Genomic DNA, 22,077 nt, shown 5'->3' on the forward strand with positions numbered 1-22,077 from the left:
CTTACGAGGGAACAACTTACCTTCTGGACAAATTACTTATGCATTTACTTGTACCATCTGCGCTCAATTCCCCCCAAAAAATAACACCAACTATACTGTAGCCTGCCAAGGTCAGCTGGTCTAGCCACTTCCATCTGGCCAGATAAAATGCCTTGGCCTAGCTGGTCTTTCAATACCACCCCAAAATCCCCCATGTGGGGAGGATGGGCAGGATCCAGAGGGTAAGTTGTTCCCTCTTAAGTAGTCCCAGTAATCCAATGGGAATGACTTATGTTCTGGACAATTACTTCTGCAGCTTCCCACTGAAACCAGTGGCGGCAGCTGGGAACTCACCTAAAACTAACTGGAGACTAAACGATGCCAAATCAACTGGAACCTTCTGAAAAACTGCAGATAGCCCACAATGTAGTCATTGGCTCGCCCTGGGTTCTGGGTCTGAGCAGACGAATGAGACCACCCAGAGGGACCACGGAGAAAGGCTGAGGAAATACGTGCTTCCTGGTGCAGGACTTCTCGTAAATTAGAGGAGGTTAGAGGACTTCCAGGCAGCTGCCTGTAGGATCTCATCCAGCCTTTATAGAGCGCCATGGACGTAGACATTACCCTCACATCATGCACCTGCGGGCAGGGCGACGGAGTCCCCAGCACCAACCTTGCGATAATCTTGGTGATCCAGTGTGAGATCAAGATCGTGAAGAGTATGGCTTGCACGAAATTACAATGATTGATGTACATGAATCCCACCAAGGCTGCGTCCAGTACCACTTCAAAGCCGACTGGGCGTCATACGTTATCCTCTGCAATGGAGGAGAATGAAAGCTGAGAAGAGAGGCACCGGTAAGAAGTGCAGAACCTGGGTCGTCGACAGGAAGGATGGGTCAGAGACCAGAGGCACCCTATATACGGTTCAAATATCATGTGTCCTGGCATCACCGACAGCGCATGGAGGGCGCTCTGACGTCGTGTCGATGCTGCTGTGAGAAGAAAAGCCTTCTTCATAGACAACTCAAATGGAGGACAAGAAGACATGGCTCAAAAGTGGGAGAAGCCAGGTGGTCAATGATGGGACCAGGGACATAAGCTCTGGCCGCTTAATGACATGGCATGGACCAGGAGATCCAGCCCTGGCAACTCTTTGAGGATAACACAAATAGCGATCGGATAACCCCTAGGGGTATTGACCTGCTTCCCCTCCTCAAACATAGCCATTAAAAAGTCTACCACATCCCCAATAGCTAGTATTCGGAGGAACTTGGCAATGGACACACCATTTTTGGTACACTCAGAGTCTCAAATCGTATGGGCAAAAAGTGGAATGTTGCCTGCAGTGGGATGCCAACAAAGTAGTAGGAGCTTGAGTCTGCTTGCAGGTTTAGAGCGCTTCCACAGTCAGCAGTGGTTGCTACCATTCTTTTGTTTGGATCACAACAGGCTTTGCTGATTTAGGCTTTTGGTTATCGAATGAGTAGTAGCGGCACGTTGAACCAGCCTTAAAAAGAATCCCACCAATCTGAATAGTACTTTAATGTACCATATGGGTGGAACCATTCAGAATGGAATAGGCTAGGCAAAGACGGATCAATGTCATAGTTACATGAGAAATCTTGGCCTAGCCTAGGCTTCAGAATCGTACATCCTTGCAACTACCATTACCTCTGTGCATTGAACCCCATGCCACAGGTTTATAAAAAATAAAAAAAATCCACACTTTTCATTTTAAATTAATATATTTCAAATTACTAACAAAAATTACCAATACAGAGAACACCATCACTATTGTTTTGCTTAAGTGGACAGAGTCGACCATGAGATTAAACTAGGTACAGCTTACCTTGCAAGTACTCATTGACTTTTTTTCCCGGTTAAAATGTTACTTTTGCAGTACAAATGAATACTGATAGCATATAATAGGCTACCGTATATAGCTGTGCACAAAACATGATAAAGCCAGAATCTCTTTTTCAGAATGATCTCAGTCCCGTGCAAATGTTATGAACTCAGTCTATCTTTCTTGTTTTTCATAAATCGTGTGACTGGTTATACATACTACGAGCTTACTGTACAGTACTGAATATGGGAGTTATAGGACTCCCCGTCCATGCTTATTGCATGCTTCGTTTGTTATCAAGCTTCATGGAGTTCATTCTATTAGCAAGCTGCCAGAGAGACACAAAAAAAGCACTGTTCTCTAGAACAGTTTTGATTGAATAAGCTATTAAATATGAGGTTTGCCCAAGCTTCCTTCCTGGAGCTATCGTGTTTACAAGGTTTTGACAATTTGACCCCTAGTGACCCTAATGTCCTTCGACCTCCACAGCAAACAATGTGGTACTTCTACACATTAAATATGAGGTTGCCCAAGCTTCCTTCTTGAGCTATCATGTTTACAAGGTTCCGACAATTTGACCCCTACTGACCCTAAATGACCTTTGACCTCCACAGAAACTGTACTCAATGTGGTACTTCTACACACTACAGTAAAATGAGGTTTGCCCAAGCTCCTTTCTTGAGATATCGTGTTTACCAGGTTTTCATAATTTGACCCCAAGTGACCCTAAATGACCTTTGACCTCCCCAGAAAACTTCTTTTGCTCAATTTGGTACGTTTACCAAATATGAGGTCTGCCCAAGCTTCCCTTCTTGAGATATTGTGTTTACAAGTTTTCAACATTTTGACCCCTGGTGACCCCAAATGACCTCCACAGAAAACAATAGGCTTCTTGGACTCAATGTGGTACATCTACGCACCAAACATTAAGTTGGTCCAACTTTCCCTTCTTGAGATATCGTGTTTAAAAGCTGGGCAAAACAAACGCACACACACTTGTACACATACACCATCATGAATGCAAACGTTACGATATTCATCCAAACCAAAAATTGAAGTGTTTTAAAAGGATTGTCTGGTGGCCCAAAGAAGTCACCTTAAAAAATGATAAATAATTTTCCGAACATGTTGTCAAAGTATGAGAAGGCTAATGTTGCGTTTTACAGAGAAAAGATTTTTAATCGTTAAGGATGGACACTTTCAATATGATTTGAACAGTACAGAACAAGACGTCAACTATGCTTGTATGCAGGATTGCGACATAATCCACGCTCCGTACAGTACCTTCAGTAATCACAACAAAAACCATGTTTGAATACAGATTAATATCTTCCTTTATTTTCGGTGAAATTTCTTATAAATTAGATATGTTTTCAAAAACTCCTTTATCTGCCATATATGTAGTAGATTGGTGGTTTCGTGGTCTTTTGGTAACACATGATATGTTTTAACAGCAAACTTTTGGTTGTTTATACATCTCGCTATCCAGCTCCAACGCGAGGAATGTTCGCATGTAGGTAATCACAACAAAAACCGCGTTTATATACAGGTTAATTTCTTCCTTCATTTTCGGTGAAATTTCTTATAATTAGATATGCTTTCAAAAACTCCTTAATCTGCCATATATGTAGTAGATCGGTGGTTTCGTTGTCTTTGTGTAACACAAGAAAAGTTTTAACAGCAGACTCTTCGTTGTTTATACATCTCGCTATCCAACTCCAGCGCGAAGAATGTTCGCATGTGTAGGCTACACCAAAGTTTAGAATCGGACAGTTCTGTGAAGCCTAAGCTACTACATTCTGCTCTGACATCGATTTCGCCAAGTTTCATCTTTCGGTGTTCCGAATGCTTTTCAAGTTTCTTTTTACTGTAAGTTTGATCCATGATTTTATTTCAGCGATTTCGAAGAACAGTTTATGAACTGTGGTTTGAGTGTGAGAGTATATTTTGTGCAAGGCTATACGTATACCAACTGGGCATGGTACAGTAGGATTAACACTCGCGATATGCACGTTATTTAGGCACGTTATTTTTCACGTGAGAGTGTATTGCTGCGGAAATGGGAGTGCTAAATTCAAGTCGCCTATTTTGCCTATTTGCCAGCACTACTGTACGTCAATTACAATATTGAAACATTCGAACAAATGGTACTTATGGTGAGAAACTGGTGAATTTGAAAACCAGATTTCTACAAGAAGAAAACGTCGAATTGGGACAATTTTTACATGGTTAGAAAGAGAAAATTAATAACTACAAGGACAATGTATCAAAATCTTTCACCAGACAATTCTTCAGGCAGATGAATTGAGCAAACAACAAAAGTTAAATACAACCGTAAACTTAGATGAAAGGAATCCGAAGGCTCCCCAAGGTTTCCGTAGTGACTAAGACCACCAGGGCAGAGCACTGGAGTGAAACAACCTAGGGTCACATGACCCAGAGCCCCAGCACCGGCATAGTGCCAAGCAGCCTAAGGCCTATGCACAACAAAGTACATATGAAACCGGAGCCTACATACAGCAAGTACAACGAAAAAAAAAAAAAAAAACACGGACTGAAGGGTCTGAAGAGGGGCCTAGAGGGGAAACAAGCCAAATCCAAGTCCTGAAAAAAGCCGGAATGGAACGGTAAATGTTCCACAGAGGGAGGGAGGCCCCTGAGGAGCTCACCTATCCGAAGGCAGGGGTCAAACAACAGCCACACCTGAGGCAAGACCGACAAACTTCCACACAAAACAATATGGAGGGAACTCCCCGAAGCACACTATGCTATGGTCGAACATGAGGAAGGAGAAACCTTTCCCGACATACCCGGGACAGAAAGAGGGGTCCCAAAGGGACTAACAAGGAGCGAACTCACCAAATTGGGAGAAACAGGGCTTCAAAGTGAGCTGAGCGAGTGCTGATCTCACGCACAAAAAACCTTCGATGTTCACTTGCTCTTAGCAGTGCAAGTAACAGGGAAAGAATGACCAGGCCAGTGCACCTGATCAGGCCAGACAGAGCTGGCTAGACCAGCTGCCCTTGGTAGGTTACGGTATACGTATATAGTTGGTGTTAGTTTTTTTCGTGAGTTGAGGGCCGAATGTGCAAGAAAATGCATAAGTAATTTGTCCAGAAGGTATGGAGTATCCGATGTAAGTTTGAGTAATATCTAAAATGATTTCATGTAAATACCATTTACCTGGAAGAAATGTTGAACATTGATTTTGTGATTTGTTCTCCATGTTCTTTGCTGCATACATGTCAGATGCACTGGTCGTAACAGAGATTTCTTCCAATTTCTATTGCAATGAAAAAAATGAAAGGAGTGCATGTTTCTTATTATTATTTTTAACATACGGTGCAAATTATTTCTCTCATGACATGCATAAGTTAGTGTTTAGAAATATCACATTTTTGCTCTATAGTACTACAGCTCAGCTAAAATGTCACAAAGCAGAAATTTAACTTGAAAATATCAAAGGGTAAATCAAGCAGCAAATAACATCTGTTGTTCAAACTGATCATTTTTTAATTTATTAAATGGATTTTTTCTTTGGAACATTAAACTATAAAATACCTTGAATTGCTCTGTTAAATATGTTTCGCCCGTCTCATCGTTAGTCCTTTTAAGGCTAGCAAGTGCCATTCCGAATGTCTTAACTGTCATGGTGGTCCTTCCAATGCAAAAGTTCTTCACCAAAGTATCAAATATAAATTGGTATTGCTCCTGTAATATAACAAATAGAAAGAGAAATAAAAGGGGAATTACCATGGAGGTTTAAATCACGTATTCTACAACTCAAAACTGAAGCAGTAATTCACACACTAATTAACATACCGGTAATTTATTCTGTGGGAAAAACATAAGTGAAATTTTTGAACCACTGGGAATGTTTAAAGCATCACAGTTTATTCAAAAGACAACCAATGTACTAGTGGTCCTTAGTATTCCAATTATGAAGGAGATGAGGGCAACTCACAATGTAAATAACTGTGCAAAAAGTACAGTATTAAGCAATTCATATGATATTTTGAAAGCAAGTTATTACAAATACTTGTGTTTTCATTTTCATTTCATCAGTGCTAGGCCATGTTAATGTTTCACTGTTTGAGAATTATACCTGGTGTTTTACATATATCCAGGATTCTGACCAATCAGAGTTTTTTTGGTTTGTTGCATCCTTGCAGGAGCAATAACATACTTTACCCACAAGAGTAGAGTTTGCTCTTGCTTCCTTTGGGGTCTAAGTGCTACTGTACCACAAGTTCAAGTAACACAATACAGTATAATGCTTACACTACTATGAAAACCCACTCGCTATCTGTTGAGAAAAATGTTTTACTCCTTTTTGCAGTGGATGGTCTCACCCTCATTGCATCAATCAGAACATTTAAACAACAAATCTATTTTGAGGTTTCAATGATTTGGCTATTAAATTAGATGTTAATACTTCATTTTCATTTATGTAGACCAGGAGAGCTGACATGGTGTCTATAGACCTATCTGTCCCATTAGGCTATTCTTGTTACAGATCTGACTAATATGTTTTGGCTGAGATATTAATACAATAGACACATTTTTAACTGAGCTACATCAAGATATCCATATAAATATTTGCTATGATTTGGATACTAGTATTTCCATAGGTTTCCTTCTTTAAACAGCTCTAGTAGCATCAAGTGAAACTTATTTTGTAGTTATTTTAACAACTGTAACATGTTCACAGAAGACATGAATATCATTGTTAATTTATAAATTCTGTATCCTTTCATTGTATATATAAGGTAATACTGGCAAGACATGACTACCTTGACTTGTACAGACTGTCTCCTGCGCTGTCGCATTTCTGTCACAAACTTGTAGACATTAACCTTTCCTTCAGCCTGTGCCATATCTAACATGGCGTCAAGGGTGATGTAGGTTCCTGTTCGTCCAACTCCAGCACTAAATATGCAGAGAAAATAAATCATTCAAAAGCAGAATAATTGATCAAACTACAGAAACAGATAACATTATAATGATGGGAATCAAAACTTGCTCCCCAGTACCCATTGTATGACAGGTCGGTTCCTGGGTACTCACAAGGCCTTTACTAAGTACATACATAAGCTTACAGTTTCTATGTAAAGCTATGCAGTCCTCACTCATGTACATAGTAAGACTGTAAAAACACAGCTCGTTTACCCTGAGAACTGATTACTGAGAACTGGCTACCATGTCATATATTTATATTTATGTGCTTGCATGTGATGTTTTCGTCCAACAATAATTTATAGTGATCAATGAAAAAGTGCTGTAACTTGCAAGTGTGCATCTTTATATGGACATGAAGTCCTACAGTGCAATGTCCCATTGTATGAATTATTCGTGAAATGTGGTTTGTGCTATTGAACAATTCCTTACAGCATTTATTGGACTATAGTTGTAGTGATTTGCTTTAATTCAGCTATGGAAGATAATTGATAATATATTTAGCAAACGAAAGGTTTCTTACAAGAATGTTACAGCACTCATATAGTAGGGCACTGCAGTATCTGGGCTAGGCCTATCCAGCCTATTCTTTCATTGTGGTGCATTAAGGCTAGTGCTACAGGTCTTTGCTACAGTATTTATAAATTGGTTGGACTATAGTCTGTGGAGACTGTCTATGAAACCTTATTGTTAAATAGAGATGTCTCAATGTGTCATCATGGGTGAATCACATGTTGCTTAATTGTTCAAAGTTTTGAACAGTTCTGCTAAACTTTTTTGGGGGGACCATTCCACTGAATTTGACCGGGGGAAGAATACATGATGCCTGACAATAATGGTAATATTCAACTGAAATATAAACTGATATAAAGATACTACTACTATCAATACTTTACATGGGGTTCCAGCTGTAGGCTATAACTGCAACTTACAAAGGTAAAGCAAGAATATCGTGGTCCAGTAACCTTATTTCTGCTTTTTTTTTTTACCTGCAATGGACAATGGTATTTGGGACTTTTTTCTGACTAGTTTTATGCCTCACAATTTTCAGGAAATCCAGAATTGGATCTAAGAATTCTGGAATTTTCATATCGCCCCAATCAGTGAAGTGAAAATGCTTAACTGTCCGGGATTCTCTTCCATGTTTCTAGGCAGGAAAAAATTCAATCAAAATATTAGTTTTATTGAGCTCTGAAATATAATATTAGGAATTATTGAACATGTAAAGAAATCTCAAGAAAAGGCTGAGTCAATATCAAACAATACGGATATCTCCATATGCTAGCAGTGTCATTGTGTGAAAATGCTAAAAAGTTAATTTTCTACTCTGCTTGGCTGCAGTGATGATGCAATTAACCAAACATATCTGTTTTTTGACCCAACATTTAACTTTTGCCTGTTTTGCACCCATCTTTAAGCTTTATATATGCTAGTATTGTATGAATTTCTGTTAAACCTATGTACACATGCTAATAAGCAACAGACAGTAAGAGATCCATTTTAGGAACTGATATGACCATTAACTGCAGATAGCTAAATATCAGATCACAGTATAAAGGGGAGGTTTGATGTGGAGTATAAAAGACAAACAAACTTACCAAAGCAATGGTAAATATTCTGTAATCATACTGGAAATGTTCCTCCAGTTTTTCACATTTGATGAGTAATTCCCCATAAATTGATTCCTGGTCAGGCCAATACTTCAAACATACTTTCTGAGACGATTAAGAAGATGGGATTGAACGTTTTAGTGAAAAGGAATAATTGCTGTGAGTGGTGCAGATTCATCCACGAGAGCCTTTCTTCAACAAAAATATGATACACTTAAATGCTACAGAGTGTGACCACAACACCTCTCCCCCACCACATCCCCTATCCCATGCAATGCACTTAGGGGTAAACATTGATCCTGATCTTAGATTTAATAATCATACTTCAAGGTTGATGGTTTATACAGGTTACCAGGTTTACCTCACTAACACCTGTTCTAATCTACAATAGACATTCAGCCCACCCACCTATTGACATAATTAGTAATAACTATGACCTTTGTGTCAGCATGGTAGTAAATCTATTGTTCAAATAGATTATACTTGCCTACAGGAAAATGTGGCGGACCTACGTTTTCATAGCTATAGATCACATTAACCATAGACACATTAACTATAACAAGATGCTGGTATACAGACTTATAGGTTACATATAACATGGACATACATGAACCTTTTACAATATGCAGGTAGATAGAGCTATATGTCACACTAAAGATGGATATGTTAACTGTTTCAAGATTCTGGTATACAGACTTATAGGTTACATATAACATGGACATATATGAACCTTTTACAAGATGCAGGTAAATAGAGCTATAGGTTAAACAAAGGTGGATATGTTAACTGTTACAAGGTGCTGGTATACAGACTTATAGGTTACATATAACATGGACATACATGAACCTTTTACAATATGCAGGTAGATAGAGCTATATGTCACACTAAAGATGGATATGTTAACTGTTTCAAGATTCTGGTATACAGACTTATAGGTTACATATAACATGGACATTCATGAACATTTTACAAGATGTAGGTAGATTGTAGGTAATTTTAATTTCTAATACCTTCTTTCCGTCAATTAGCGATGTCAGCATGACAATTGTAGCAACATTCTCTTGCCAGACCATTTGCCAGAAATCAACTAAAGAAGCTTCATTGGGACCTATTAATGTAGAACAGGTATAATTTTATCAAAATTCTAATGTTTCTGTGATTAACAAGGTCACTTAAAGACATACTTTTTTAAGACAGTTTGACTTTAGTCATTTCAAGCTTAATGCAATTAAATGCAATTAAACAATGATTTAATAACTTCATTACTTTTCAATTAATGCAAAACATTTAGAGAATGTTTACATTTGGATTCAGAAAATCTGTGGTTAGGAATTAGTTCCTTGATGAATTTACTGTTCATTTCAGAGAATTTAATTCTTGAAAGCTACTTGTGTATTGCTGCCTGCAATCTTAGTGTTGTTTCCAACGGTTGGTACATTGCCTATAAAACCTAAGAAAGAGTGACGAGTAACTTTCTACCAGTAAGAGATTGCTAACAGTCAAAGGTGCAGGAGCTGTTACTTCTATATAGAGCTAGCTTTACCAGTTGCTTTACTTTTGTAATAAATTTTGCAGAAGTTTCTACCAGGTGCCACAGTCAATGCTACTAAAATACTGCTAGAAGGAATTTGAAGGAAAATGTTCAAGACAAAAGGTAGAGACTTGTTGACTTAATTGTTCATAGTACTTAACTAATAATAATGTAAAATGTTGTGATTTATGATACTGAATATATTTAGCTTTCCAATTGTAGCAGCTCTGACATGTTCGTATTTAGCATTGATTTTATGAAGCCATGATCACATACAAAACCATGATTTGTTTTATTCTAAATATTGCTGTAGGCTCTAGTTTCCACCTCATCGTCATCTCCATTGTTGGCTTCAATGTCAGCTCCAGTGTCAGCTCTTAGGCTCAGCTCTGCTCATTAAAATATTTAGTTTTCTATTTAAAGCCCTTAAATAATAATGTCAGGCGCTGGTGTTAGGCTCAAATGTTGTGCCCAGTGTCAAGCAGCCCAAATGTTGTATGCTCATTGAAATATTTAGGCTCTAGAGTAAGTCCTGACACATAAAAAGATAAGTTTAGGTACAATGAAACCCTGAAATGTGGTTTAGATGTCAGGGCCAAATCAACCCAGATTATTTCGTTTAACTTCAATTCGGTGTTAGTAAACCAGAAATACCAAACTCACAGAACACTACACTCAAAAACACTGCAAAACAGCAATTTTTAATAGGACAAGAGAATAATGATTCCATTTGTAGATTTGAGCCTGGAACCTTACAAACAACATCTTTTTTACTGAAATTTCAGCGGTCCAAATTATAATTGGGACATGGAAAAGCAGAGCTGTTTATGTGTTAGTATTTTTATCAGTGCACCCTTACAATTTTGCACAACAATTGTTAGTGACACCTTCACTACCCCAATGACCTTTTGGAAACATACCTTGTGTTGCAATGAACTTTTTTGGGGCTTTGTAACCCTGAGAAAGCGAAATCAGAAACTTTAATCAGTAACTTGAGTTTCCCAGTTGAAGTAGTAGCGCTGCAACATCGATCAGGTTTAACAGAGTCTAAGCTTTTATGTGTCATCATAAAGATTGGCAATTAAATTTATAGTTCATATAAAGGTCTAATGTACAACAATTCTAACTAATATCTATTCATAAATAATTATTTTCTGTTGGCTGAAGTTGATTTCTTGACAAACAGTTGGAAAAATTCCTGCATCTTTAGGCAACAACTTCCTCCTCATAGCATTTTGTATAACAAAAGATATGAATTTTTCGACTTTTGTGAAATTTTGTTAATGCATCTGGCATCAGCTGAATGGATGATATCATCCAGGAAATTCTGCTGAGAACTGTATCTGTCTAACATATGTGAGAGTATCCATTATTTTAACTGTTTGGCTCCCACAGCTCCTTTGGTTGAGGGTTGGACACCCTGCAAAAAGTTTCCAACCAATGTTAAACTTTTACTTATTATCGGTGCTCGTAATCACTTTCATGTGCATGATATACTTATCAATTCAGAAAACGTTTGTTTTCACCTTTTGTTTGACGATTTAAAGCTCTATGAGGTTAATATGTATTCCATTTGTATTCTTTCTAAGATTGACTTTTAGAGCTCGCCATTGGGGAGCGTAATATATACAGTATATCAATTAAACCAACCTTTACTCTGTCATATGTGTCACCCTATCTCCCTCCATTGGGGTCACCACAGTGGCAGCGGAACCGGGGGGGGGGGCTTGGGGGGCTCAGCCCCCCAATGAAAAAGTTGAGGGGGCAAATGCATGATAAGCCCCCCCAATATTTACCAAGGCTCCGAAACGTGCATCTGCCCATTTTTCAATGCATACTTGTCGATCTGTCCGATGCACACGTATACTATATAGGTGTAATAATTTTAGTAATTGCTGGGGGACCCTCGGCCCGTCCCCTAGCTATAGACCACATTGTCACCCCAACCGCGTCTTCACGCCCCGGGAAAAGTGGAAGCAGTGAGTGTGAGTACCGGTAAGCGTAACACAACTTCGTCTTAGGCCAATGACTTGCCTCATTTCAGCCAGTTCTCCAACATCCCCTTACTTAGTGGCGGAGCGTCCATATATACAGTCAGGGGGCGGATGCCCCCCCCCCCCTGACGGACTCAAATGGACTGCTGGCGCCCTTTTCAGCTTTTCACTACTTTTTACTTATTCGCGATTATTGACTATTTTATTGCGCTCTCATATACCTATTGACATTTGTCATATTCTGTTGGTGTAATTTTCCGACAAAATGGCGACAACACCTATTTATTCTCCGTTTATCTGCAAATTAGAAAGGCCCGGAGGGAGTATCTTTTCTCAAAAATTTTATGTAAGCTACGCGCCAACCTGTGGTGGCGCTCCGCTAAGAGAGTGTCGAAAGCGCCCCTATAGACCATTCTTGCCCCCCCCTGACCAATACCCCTAGCTCCGCCACTGCCCTTACTACACTCAAAAACGCCTTTGCGAGTACACTATACGAGTAATAGCAACTCTCTTAAAACACCATCGAATAAACAAATTACAATGTTTTTACAGACTTTAACGTGCAATCTGAGAAATTGCAGGCTTGAGACCCATATTTTAGGGTTAGGTATTCGCAGCATAAAACACTCGGGAAGTGCCGTTTCCGGCCATCTGGGGGTTTGAAAAAACTCAAAATTTTCTTGTACGCTCCGCGCCAACCGATGGTGGCGCTCCGCTTAGATAGTCTCCACACATTAGCCCCCCCCAATAATTTTTCCGTTCCGCCGCGCCTGGGTCACCACAAGGACAACCTAACTACTCCATGCTAAACACATATTTCATTTCAAATAAGATGCATTTTGATGAAATGCTAAGTTCAGGGAACCTTGGCAGCTGAGAAAACATTCAACTGAACCAGTTTTCAAGGATACATTCAACTAGAATACTGTATCATGATAGAATCACATTAGCAAATTAAGTTTTAGTGACATTTGGCAGATTAATGAATACTTGACAAGGTCAGATTCAGTACTTATATCAAATACATGAGTCATTAATAGAGTCTTAGGATAGGCCACATTGAATACTAAAATATGAGGCAGTGATATAGTGTGATTATGGATCACATTCAATATTTATCATATATGAGGCACTGATATGATGTGAGTATAGATCACATTCAATACTGACATCAATAAGAACATTGATATAGTCGAAGTATGGATCACATTCAACCATACATGAATATGAGGCACTGACACAGTCTGCGGATGGATCACTTTTATATTTACATCAATATATGAGGCATTGATATAGTGTCAGTAGAGACCACATTCAATACTTACATCAATATGAAGCATTAATATACTGTGAGTATGGATCACATTCAATATTTACATCAATATATCTTGCATTAGTATAGTGTGATAATCGATCACTTTCAATACTTACATCAATATGAAGCATTGATATACTGTGAGTATGGATCACATTCCAAACGTTAATATCTGATGAATTAATATAGTGTGAGTATGGATCATGTTCAATACTTACATCAATATATGAGGCATTATGCAGTGTGAGTATGGATCACATTTAATACTAATTACATCAATGTAGGAGGCATTGTGTAGTGTATGGATCTCATTCAACACTTACATCAATATATGAGGCATTGTGTAGTGTGAGTATGGATCACATTTAATACTTACATCAATGTAGGAGGCATTTATGTAGTCTGAGTGTGGACCGTCAATCACTTGCTTCAGCATAACACGAGAATTGTCATCTGTGAATGGATAATTCAATGGAATTCAGTTCTGTTTAGCTTTTCTTCACATGTACGAAACAGCTTTATGGTAGTAAGTACATATCATGGACACTTATGACCATTAAAGGAAGGAAAACAATAATATCAACAGCGAAAAACATCGCAAAATTTGAACAGAAGGATCAGACTTCCAACATTTAGCAGAAATAGTGCATTCTGACTGTAAGAGAAGATATATACTGCAAAGCATTTGTACTGATTACAATCTATGTAGTTACACATTGTCTTTCTTGTAATTTGCTTAGCTGTCCTAGTAGGGCAAATGTAGGAATTAATGTTAAATGATTCCTCAAATGACCTTTGACCTCCATATAAAAACAAAACAAGAAAGGGTACTTACCACTTTCATTATGCCTTAAATATTTTCAGACTTAAGTTATGTTGACTGTTAATGTCCTCTGATCTCCACAAAAAGACAGTGGGCCTTTAAATATTTAAGATTGATCCACTGCCAAGTATGAAGTTGTTTATAATACTCTTATTGTACTGTAACTACTTTTGCAGATTTTGACCAGTTGACCTCAAGTGACCTTTGATTCCAACAACTTTCAGGGAGGCTTTTGTACTCAATAAGTTTTCTGCATACCAAGTACAGAGCATTAGGTTTGGAATTCATAAAAATATTTCATTTAAGTTTAATCACTTTTTTAAATTTCAAAATGAGTAGCCATATTATTCATGATTCAGCTGTGGGACAGCACATTCAAAAACCAAACTTTGAATTTGTGCCACCGACTGACACATGTGGAAATCTCAAATCCCAAACTGAATGGTGTGAAATGTACTGACCTGAATTTAGAAAATTATGCAAATGTTCTCATACTCCCAACAATTAAAATGATTAGTAGCCAGAAGTCCTTATTCTACTTACATGGAAGGATGTTTAGATAGCGATTCTTTGATTTGTTTTCTGGCTTTCCGGCTACAGTACACGGGTAGAGTTGATTTTTAGGTAATGTCTGGTGAAATGAATTCAATACAATACAGATATTCAGTTTAATTGGTTACCACTGATAATTCAGCTTCTAAGTGGATGTACCCTCAGCAGCTTAGGGAAGACTTGCAAATATTGGCTTGCAAATATTGATTTGCAAATATACACAAGCATACAAAATATGACTGTCATAGAATTAAGTCTTCGTGTGCATTCAAGTATGTGTGTAAGTTTAAGCAATTAGACTGGTTGTTAAGCACCCAGTTTCGAAGATTTGTCCTCTACAAAATCAGGTAGTATGTACACAGATCATATCTGATCGGTATACTCTTACACTAACCATTAACTGCACATTTACAGATTACACTCCCTATTGTCACGTCAGAGGTCTCATCAAAATTTTAGATACAAGATTAAAGTTTTGAATGGGATTGTGTTAAAGTTTAAATACCTTAAATTCAGTAAAGAAATTATCTTTTCTGTTTTGTTTCTTCTGTTTGACATAGATAACCAAGTCTGATATCCTGATTAGCTTGTCATCAATATCCGCATATTCTTCCGGCTCCCCTTCACTGCTATTACTGTCAGTCTCGTGGGGGTTATATCTTGGATTAGTCACAAATCTGCTGCTAATTAGTTCTTTGAAAGAGAGTTTAACCACTTTGAATTGTAAATTTAGCTATTATTGACAGGAATGAAATTTAAATCAGAAATCTCTACAATAGTTCAACTTTGTGTTTCAACAACTGAGCTGGCCATCAACTCAGCTTAATACAAACCATTTATTTGATGGGATTGTGAAGTAATATACATATATGCAAAAATAATTATAATTTGAAAGACTGTAGTTGACTTCAAACATAGAAATGATCATTCATACGAAATATTGCTCCTGCAAAAGAATAATTTTCATTCCAAAAGTAAAGAGTAGATTCTTTCACTGATTTGACACTGTACACAGCTTAAACAATTAATCAATCATTACACACAGTTTAGCATTTAACTAACTATTTCAAATCACGTATTACATCGTTAGATTAATTCTAAAACTTCATGGTGGGATCCTAAACTTGGTCAAACGCACAAGGGCTAGATCATTATAGGAAAATTAGTTAACATTTATTTTTGGATATTTTTAATGATTCCTGAACAATTTTAGAGCTACTTGGTAATTAACATGTTGTAACTCTGTTACTGGGGAACTTGCATACTTTCAATATGTGGTCAAACAACTGAAGACTGACATTATTACATTAATAATTGCAATTCACTTCAAGGCTGCAAATATTTAATATAGACCTAGTCATTATCTGCTGTACAGTTGTATCGCACTCAAAGATTACTGGAAGATAAAAAAACAAACAAACCCATCAGAAGGATGCACCAAATGGATGCAAATGGAGTATATTACAACTTTATATCTGCGGGACACTACATTTTCTATACAAGAGCATATATGATTAGGGACAACCAACCAGTTGCAGCAACATTAATCTCTTGAGATTGACTGAGGTGTGGCTAAGTATGTGTGATTTATACCAAACAAATAATGCCTTTTACAACACAACTCAAAATACAGCTTTGAAGTATGAAATATATTTTATTTACTTTGTACATTTGATAATACACAAACATCTTTATAACTTTCTCACCAGATGGTGTAAGATGGTAGCTTCTACTTTTCTGTCTGCACAAACATCTGTAAAGATAATATTTAACGAAAGCATTGTGATCATGAAATTACAGGAAGTATTGCCTAAGCATGCTCTCTTTCTTGTATTCTGAATTTTTTAAGTGTCTTGCATCTTTTAATAACTCTTCCCATCAGCCAATTTGTTTGTTCTATAGATACAAGTTGTATAATAGTATATGTTGCTATGGAAACTGCTGATCAGAATGACTGTTACATCAGCTATACCAAACAGGGTGTAGGTGTTATGTGGAGGCAGGTGTTTAATGATTGAACCAGTTTTGTGATAGATATCTAGAACATGAAGCTTGTTTGAGGTATTATACCAATAGAGTAGTGCACATCTACCTGACAAGTTAACTGTGGACCTATTGAGGTGACATCTTTGGTGTGTTTTCATTCATCACTAGTTTTATAATTGTATGTTGAAGATATATGGAAATAAAATATGGAATATTTAAAAAGTTGGAGGATTTAAAGCAATTTAGACAATCATAATTGAACTGGAACCATTCCATGATGAGAACAGGATGGCATGTGGGTTGGTAAGTAACAAGCTAATCATACCTCTTCTAGCTCAAACTGAAAATTGTCATGATATAGATAACTTTGTATGAGACATGATTGTTCAATCTATCAGCTATCATATCATATGGTGGGTATTTAATGTCAGTTGAAAACTTCATTTAATGCTCTAGTGACATTGGAAAGAGACAAATCTAGTGTGTAAGTCATTGTTGCTATTAATTGTGGTATGACTCCTACTTTGTATTTTCCTCTAACATTTTTATTCTCTGCTAAGAAAATCAAGTTTGTTCTCTGGCAATAGATGTGTAGAATCATTGCATTAACAACAAATTATAAAGATGATGTATTGTTAGTAAAAATAACTTCAGTAACTTAATGTAAAGAAATATGAGCGATGTTTTAATGATCCATGTCAAGGAGTATTTCTAGAGGCATATAGACAAAAACAATATTTATAGATCCTATACTATACACAAATTCAACTCAACCATGAGAGTTATTGCTGCATACACTAACATAACACATAAACAAGAGAGAAATGAACTTGCTATGTGCTACTTAGGCTAAACCATGAAAATGCAAACAATGTATGTTGCTATATGGTAGTGCAACTAAGACATTTCTATGTGCCATAAGTTAACTTAGTTTAACTGTACTGCATGTTTCAAATAAATTAGGACCACTCTCATACTAATGTCATTTTTTAACTTCCAGAAGGAATCATGTAAAGTAGCTGTTACTAACATTGAAAGCAAGAATTGATAAATAAAGTGCTCACCTTATCCAACATCCACAAAGTACTAAAAAAACAAGGATGAACATGATCACACTTAAGGGTACAGCTATAAAAGTCAGCAATGGAACTGTGGGGAAAAGAAAAGGTTGACAATAATTTTTAACTCATAACAAACAACTCTAAAAACTAATTGACTCTTAAACACACATACACAAAACGGTCACACAGTGGAACGTATTTCTCAAGGACAAGGGATGGATCATATAAAGCTACATAACAATTCCTACACACACCTTGAATGCAGCACACCCACAAATTACAGGTTAATGAGCATGGTGAACACATGTTCACCATGCTCATTAACCTTTCTGTATTCTGTGCGTGTTTTTTGTCCCTTCTGTTACTGTTACTTGTCATTTTCCCTTTGAAGAAGATCCTGCTAGGATCTAAACGTCAGGCAAACTTACTTTAACACATTCTCCTACACAGGCTCTCTAGTGGATAAGCAGTTTGCTAACAGTTTTATTTTATTTATATTTTTATTTATATCTGTCTATTTAGTTTTCATTTGTCTATTTTCTCCACACCTTTCTGTCTTTGTCCTTTACAAGTTTATTCCCTACCCCCTAATTTATTCCCTACCCCCTTCCCTTAATACTCTCTTTGTCACTCCACTGTGTATCTCATACTTCTCCTCTTCCCCTGTTGGTTTCTTTCTTTCGTCTCTCCATCCCTTGTCTACTAATCCCCTTACATCTATCTCTGTGTTCACCACACTCATTAACCTCTCTGTATTTCTGTGCATGTTTTTGTCCCTCCTGTTACCGTTACTAGTCATTTAGCCTCTGAAGAAGGTCAGGCAAGGATCAAAACGTCAGGCCAACTTACTTCTACACATTCTTTTACACAGGCTCACTAACAGTTTGCTTGCAGATTTATTTTTATTTTTATTTAAAGTGGAAAAGTATCGACAATTCAGTTTCTTTTGTATGCAATAACACAGTGAGTTACAAACCATTCATCAACTTAGAAAAATCAATTCTTCATTCTCTCGGACTACACCTGAAAGCCAAATTCACCTCCATTGATATACCATTTAAGCTGATTGGGCTAACTTTAGATGTAAGATTGTCAGATTCTTGAGTTATATTATTTTTTCGTATTGATTTGGGCACAATTATAATGGCAACATTGACTAATTTTACGCAAAATAGAACGCAAATACCTTAAAAAGGAAGTTCTATTATGCACAATAAATGTTAAGTAAACATTCTATAAAACACTTTATAGTAAAATATATTTAAAGACAAACTAACTAAAGTAGATCATCTTGGGACTTTGCAGTACCATGCAGTCAGTGTATATGGAGAGGCTATTACCTACTTGTTCTTAACACTGATTGCTCACTTTCCTTAACTGCCAAGTAAGGAATCTGTCAGTCACATCCAGGCTAGCATTATCACTGTTACATTAGCATAGTCTGTTACATAATTTTTCAGTCAAAGTGTGTTAGTAGCTCTTGCAGCTCTTAACTTGGTAATTGTTGGTATTCTTTGTTTACCTCTTCACTAGCTATGATTGGCAGCAGTTTAGAATGATCAGTAACCATGTAAAAGTTATTAATTACCGCAAGAATGTGATTGACACTAAGATGTAACAAACAATGATGAAATAAAACCACCCTTATCTTTATCTTATAAAAACATACCTGAGCGATTTTTAAATCTACTAACTGGACTGGCAGGAGTTGCTCCACTACCTGTTGCTCCTGTTGTACCATCAGTAACTGGACTAGCTGATGTATCTGTAGATACAGATGAGACAGGAGTTACTCCACTAACTGTAGATCCTGCTGTACCGCCAGTAACTAAACTGGCTGGTGTATCAGTAGATACAGCTGAGACAGCTGTTGTTCCACTACCTGTAGTTCGTGTTGCATCTTCAGTAACTAAACTGGCTGGTGTATCTGTAGATACAACTAAGACAGGTGTTGTTCCACTAACTGTTGTTCCTGTTTCATTTTCAGTTACTGGACTGGCTGGTGTATCAGTAGATACAGCTGAGATAGGTGTTGTTCCACTACCTGTTGCTCCTGTTGTACCATTAGTAACTAGACTGGCTGGTGTATCAGTAGACACAGCTGCGACAAGTGTTGCTCCACTAACTGTAGATCCTACTATACCATTAGTTGTATCAGTAGAAGTAGCTGGGTTTAGTAAAAGAAATTTCTCTTTTGCAAAACACATATAAAATATTGTGCAAATTACTGTCATCTAAAGCAACCAGGCCAGCTGTGTCTTAATTGGAATCTGGCAGAAAACTTGAGCACATGGAAACATAGTTTTCTTTTATATATAGCCACCCAATGGCATTGATAGCATATCAGACGCAATTATGAGTGTTGAATTTATTTTTACTGCTGGAGAAGATGCAAATATATAATTCTTTCCAATGGGTGACTGCTGAAGATGAAACTTGTCGATTTTTGTGCCAGTAGAAAGAACATAACCTGGTAAAGGCATTTATTTAATACACGGGACCAAAAGGTGAATGAGTGGAATTTAACATGAGGTCTCACACGTGAGAAAATAGTGTGTTTCATGACCAAATTAATTGACATCTCTTGGAGACAAAGATCTCTCTCTCTCTCAACAAGTTATCCATAATTGACAGGTTATTGAAGCAGAGAACTTAAATGTAATAAAACTTTTTTTTTCTATTAAGCAAGTACTAGTAGGGTAGCTGACAAACAATCGCTTCAAGTGTGGCAGGCATTTTCAGTGGGTGAATTTTTTAATGTTTTCACTTGATAATATATAGATTTATTAATTACTGTACATATTACTGTATATATATATATATATATATATATATATATATATAACACATCGATATAGCACTTTACATGAAAGAATATCTGAGAGCACTTTATATGAGCAAAATAAAACCAACAAATCAATGTCAAATAGAGAAACTGGTATAAATTAATATCAATGAGGTGAATGAGCAGATAGACCAGTGACTTGTGCAACAAGGCAAAAACATTGTACATTTTAAAATTTAACATAAGGTCTCACACGTGACAGGATCATGTGTGGGTTCATTGATGAACAAATTCATTGACATCGTCTTGTGGAAGAGGACCTCTCTCTCAAGAAAGCTATCCATATTGGCCAGGCTAGTGAAGCAAAGAACTTAAAGTACTAATAGGGCAGCTCACAAACCAAAGAATTGTTGCAATTAAGAGTGGCAGGCATTTTTTTCCTTTTTTTTTGGGGGGGGGGTTAAATTTGATGATGTTTTCACTGGATAATAATTTTAAAAAAATAACGGTTTGGGAGATTAAAGTTTTCATCTATAGGGAAGCCATCTTAAATGTAGCATTTTATAAATTAACTTTTCAACATGCCAAAAAAGAAGCAACCAAGAAATCAGATCGTTACTACAGCTTTGAGCATATGGGACTGGTCTCAAGAGAGACCTGTCTTTCATGAGGGAAGCAGGTCACTTCGCCCAACAACCATTTCGCCCAACTGCCATTTCGCCCAACCTTACCATTTCGCCCAACCAGCCTGGTCATTTCGCCCAACCAGCCTGGTCATTTCGCCCAACCAGCCTGGTCATTTCGCCCAACCAGCCTGGTCATTTCGCCCAACCAGCCTGGTCATTTCGCCCAACCAGCCTGGTCATTTCGCCAAACCATCATAGTCATTTCGCCCAACCAGCATGGTCATTTCGCCCAACCATGTTGGTCATTTCGCCCAACCTTATTTTTACTAATATTCAGTCAGAATAATATTACATTTTCTATTCCACTAGTTCAATTTGATTTATTTTGGGTTAGTTTACTTCCTAATTGGTAAATAAAGTGAGGTCCGCTCGATATCGATCGAAGTCTGAGCAGTTATTTCGGGTATAATGGGAGGATTACACTACTTTAGGCGTTTACGCATACAACGGAAGTTATATTATGATACAAACAAAGGGGAATCAGTGTGGAATAATATAACCGTTTCTATTTCACTAGTTCAATTTGATTTATTTTGGGTTATATTATTGGTAGTTATATTATTATATGTAAGTTATATTATTATACAAACAAAGGGGAATCAGTGTGGAATAATATAACCGTTTCTATTTCACTAGTCACTGTCAATTATTGATGACATTGCATTTGTGAGTCAGTAATCCGCAGTTATTGCTCTGCTGAGCCAAGCTTTAATCCGGTCAACCAGACGTTTATCGGAGGCCTATTGTTCGTGGTTTATAATTCCACAGCTATTGTTCTGCTTGATGACCTCGGTCAAGCGTTTATCAAGTCCGCCAGGCATTAATCAAGGGTATTGTTCACAGCAATTATGTGTTTATCTAGTTCTACATAGTGTTAATCTAATGTTATACAAACACAGGGGAATCGGTCTTCATAAAAACCTGATCCATCCTACTGACTGACAATTCAC

At 37.2% G+C, this 22,077-nt stretch overlaps 1 protein-coding gene across 3 annotated transcripts in view; it reads right to left on the bottom strand.

Annotated features, from left to right (window-relative positions):
- Positions 1 to 22,077, bottom strand: part of LOC139955968 (uncharacterized) — a 595,985-nt gene that overhangs the window by 12,052 nt on the left and 561,856 nt on the right. For all 3 annotated transcript variants that reach the window (XM_071955175.1, XM_071955174.1, XM_071955173.1), the window contains 13 exons: positions 19,326 to 19,421; positions 17,660 to 17,744; positions 16,316 to 16,362; positions 15,115 to 15,302; positions 14,601 to 14,688; positions 13,611 to 13,687; positions 10,846 to 10,882; positions 9,405 to 9,502; positions 8,383 to 8,499; positions 7,774 to 7,931; positions 6,622 to 6,757; positions 5,390 to 5,539; positions 5,012 to 5,111 (listed from right to left, as the gene is read on the bottom strand). In XM_071955175.1, the coding sequence (XP_071811276.1) occupies positions 5,012 to 5,111; positions 5,390 to 5,539; positions 6,622 to 6,757; positions 7,774 to 7,931; positions 8,383 to 8,499; positions 9,405 to 9,502; positions 10,846 to 10,882; positions 13,611 to 13,687; positions 14,601 to 14,688; positions 15,115 to 15,302; positions 16,316 to 16,362; positions 17,660 to 17,744; positions 19,326 to 19,421 (1,377 nt within the window). The remainder of the gene's footprint in view (positions 1 to 5,011; positions 5,112 to 5,389; positions 5,540 to 6,621; positions 6,758 to 7,773; positions 7,932 to 8,382; positions 8,500 to 9,404; positions 9,503 to 10,845; positions 10,883 to 13,610; positions 13,688 to 14,600; positions 14,689 to 15,114; positions 15,303 to 16,315; positions 16,363 to 17,659; positions 17,745 to 19,325; positions 19,422 to 22,077) is intronic.

The sequence above is a fragment of the Apostichopus japonicus genome, chromosome 2, assembly GCF_037975245.1.
Source record: "Apostichopus japonicus isolate 1M-3 chromosome 2, ASM3797524v1, whole genome shotgun sequence".
NCBI classification, from domain to species: domain Eukaryota; kingdom Metazoa; phylum Echinodermata; class Holothuroidea; order Aspidochirotida; family Stichopodidae; genus Apostichopus; species Apostichopus japonicus.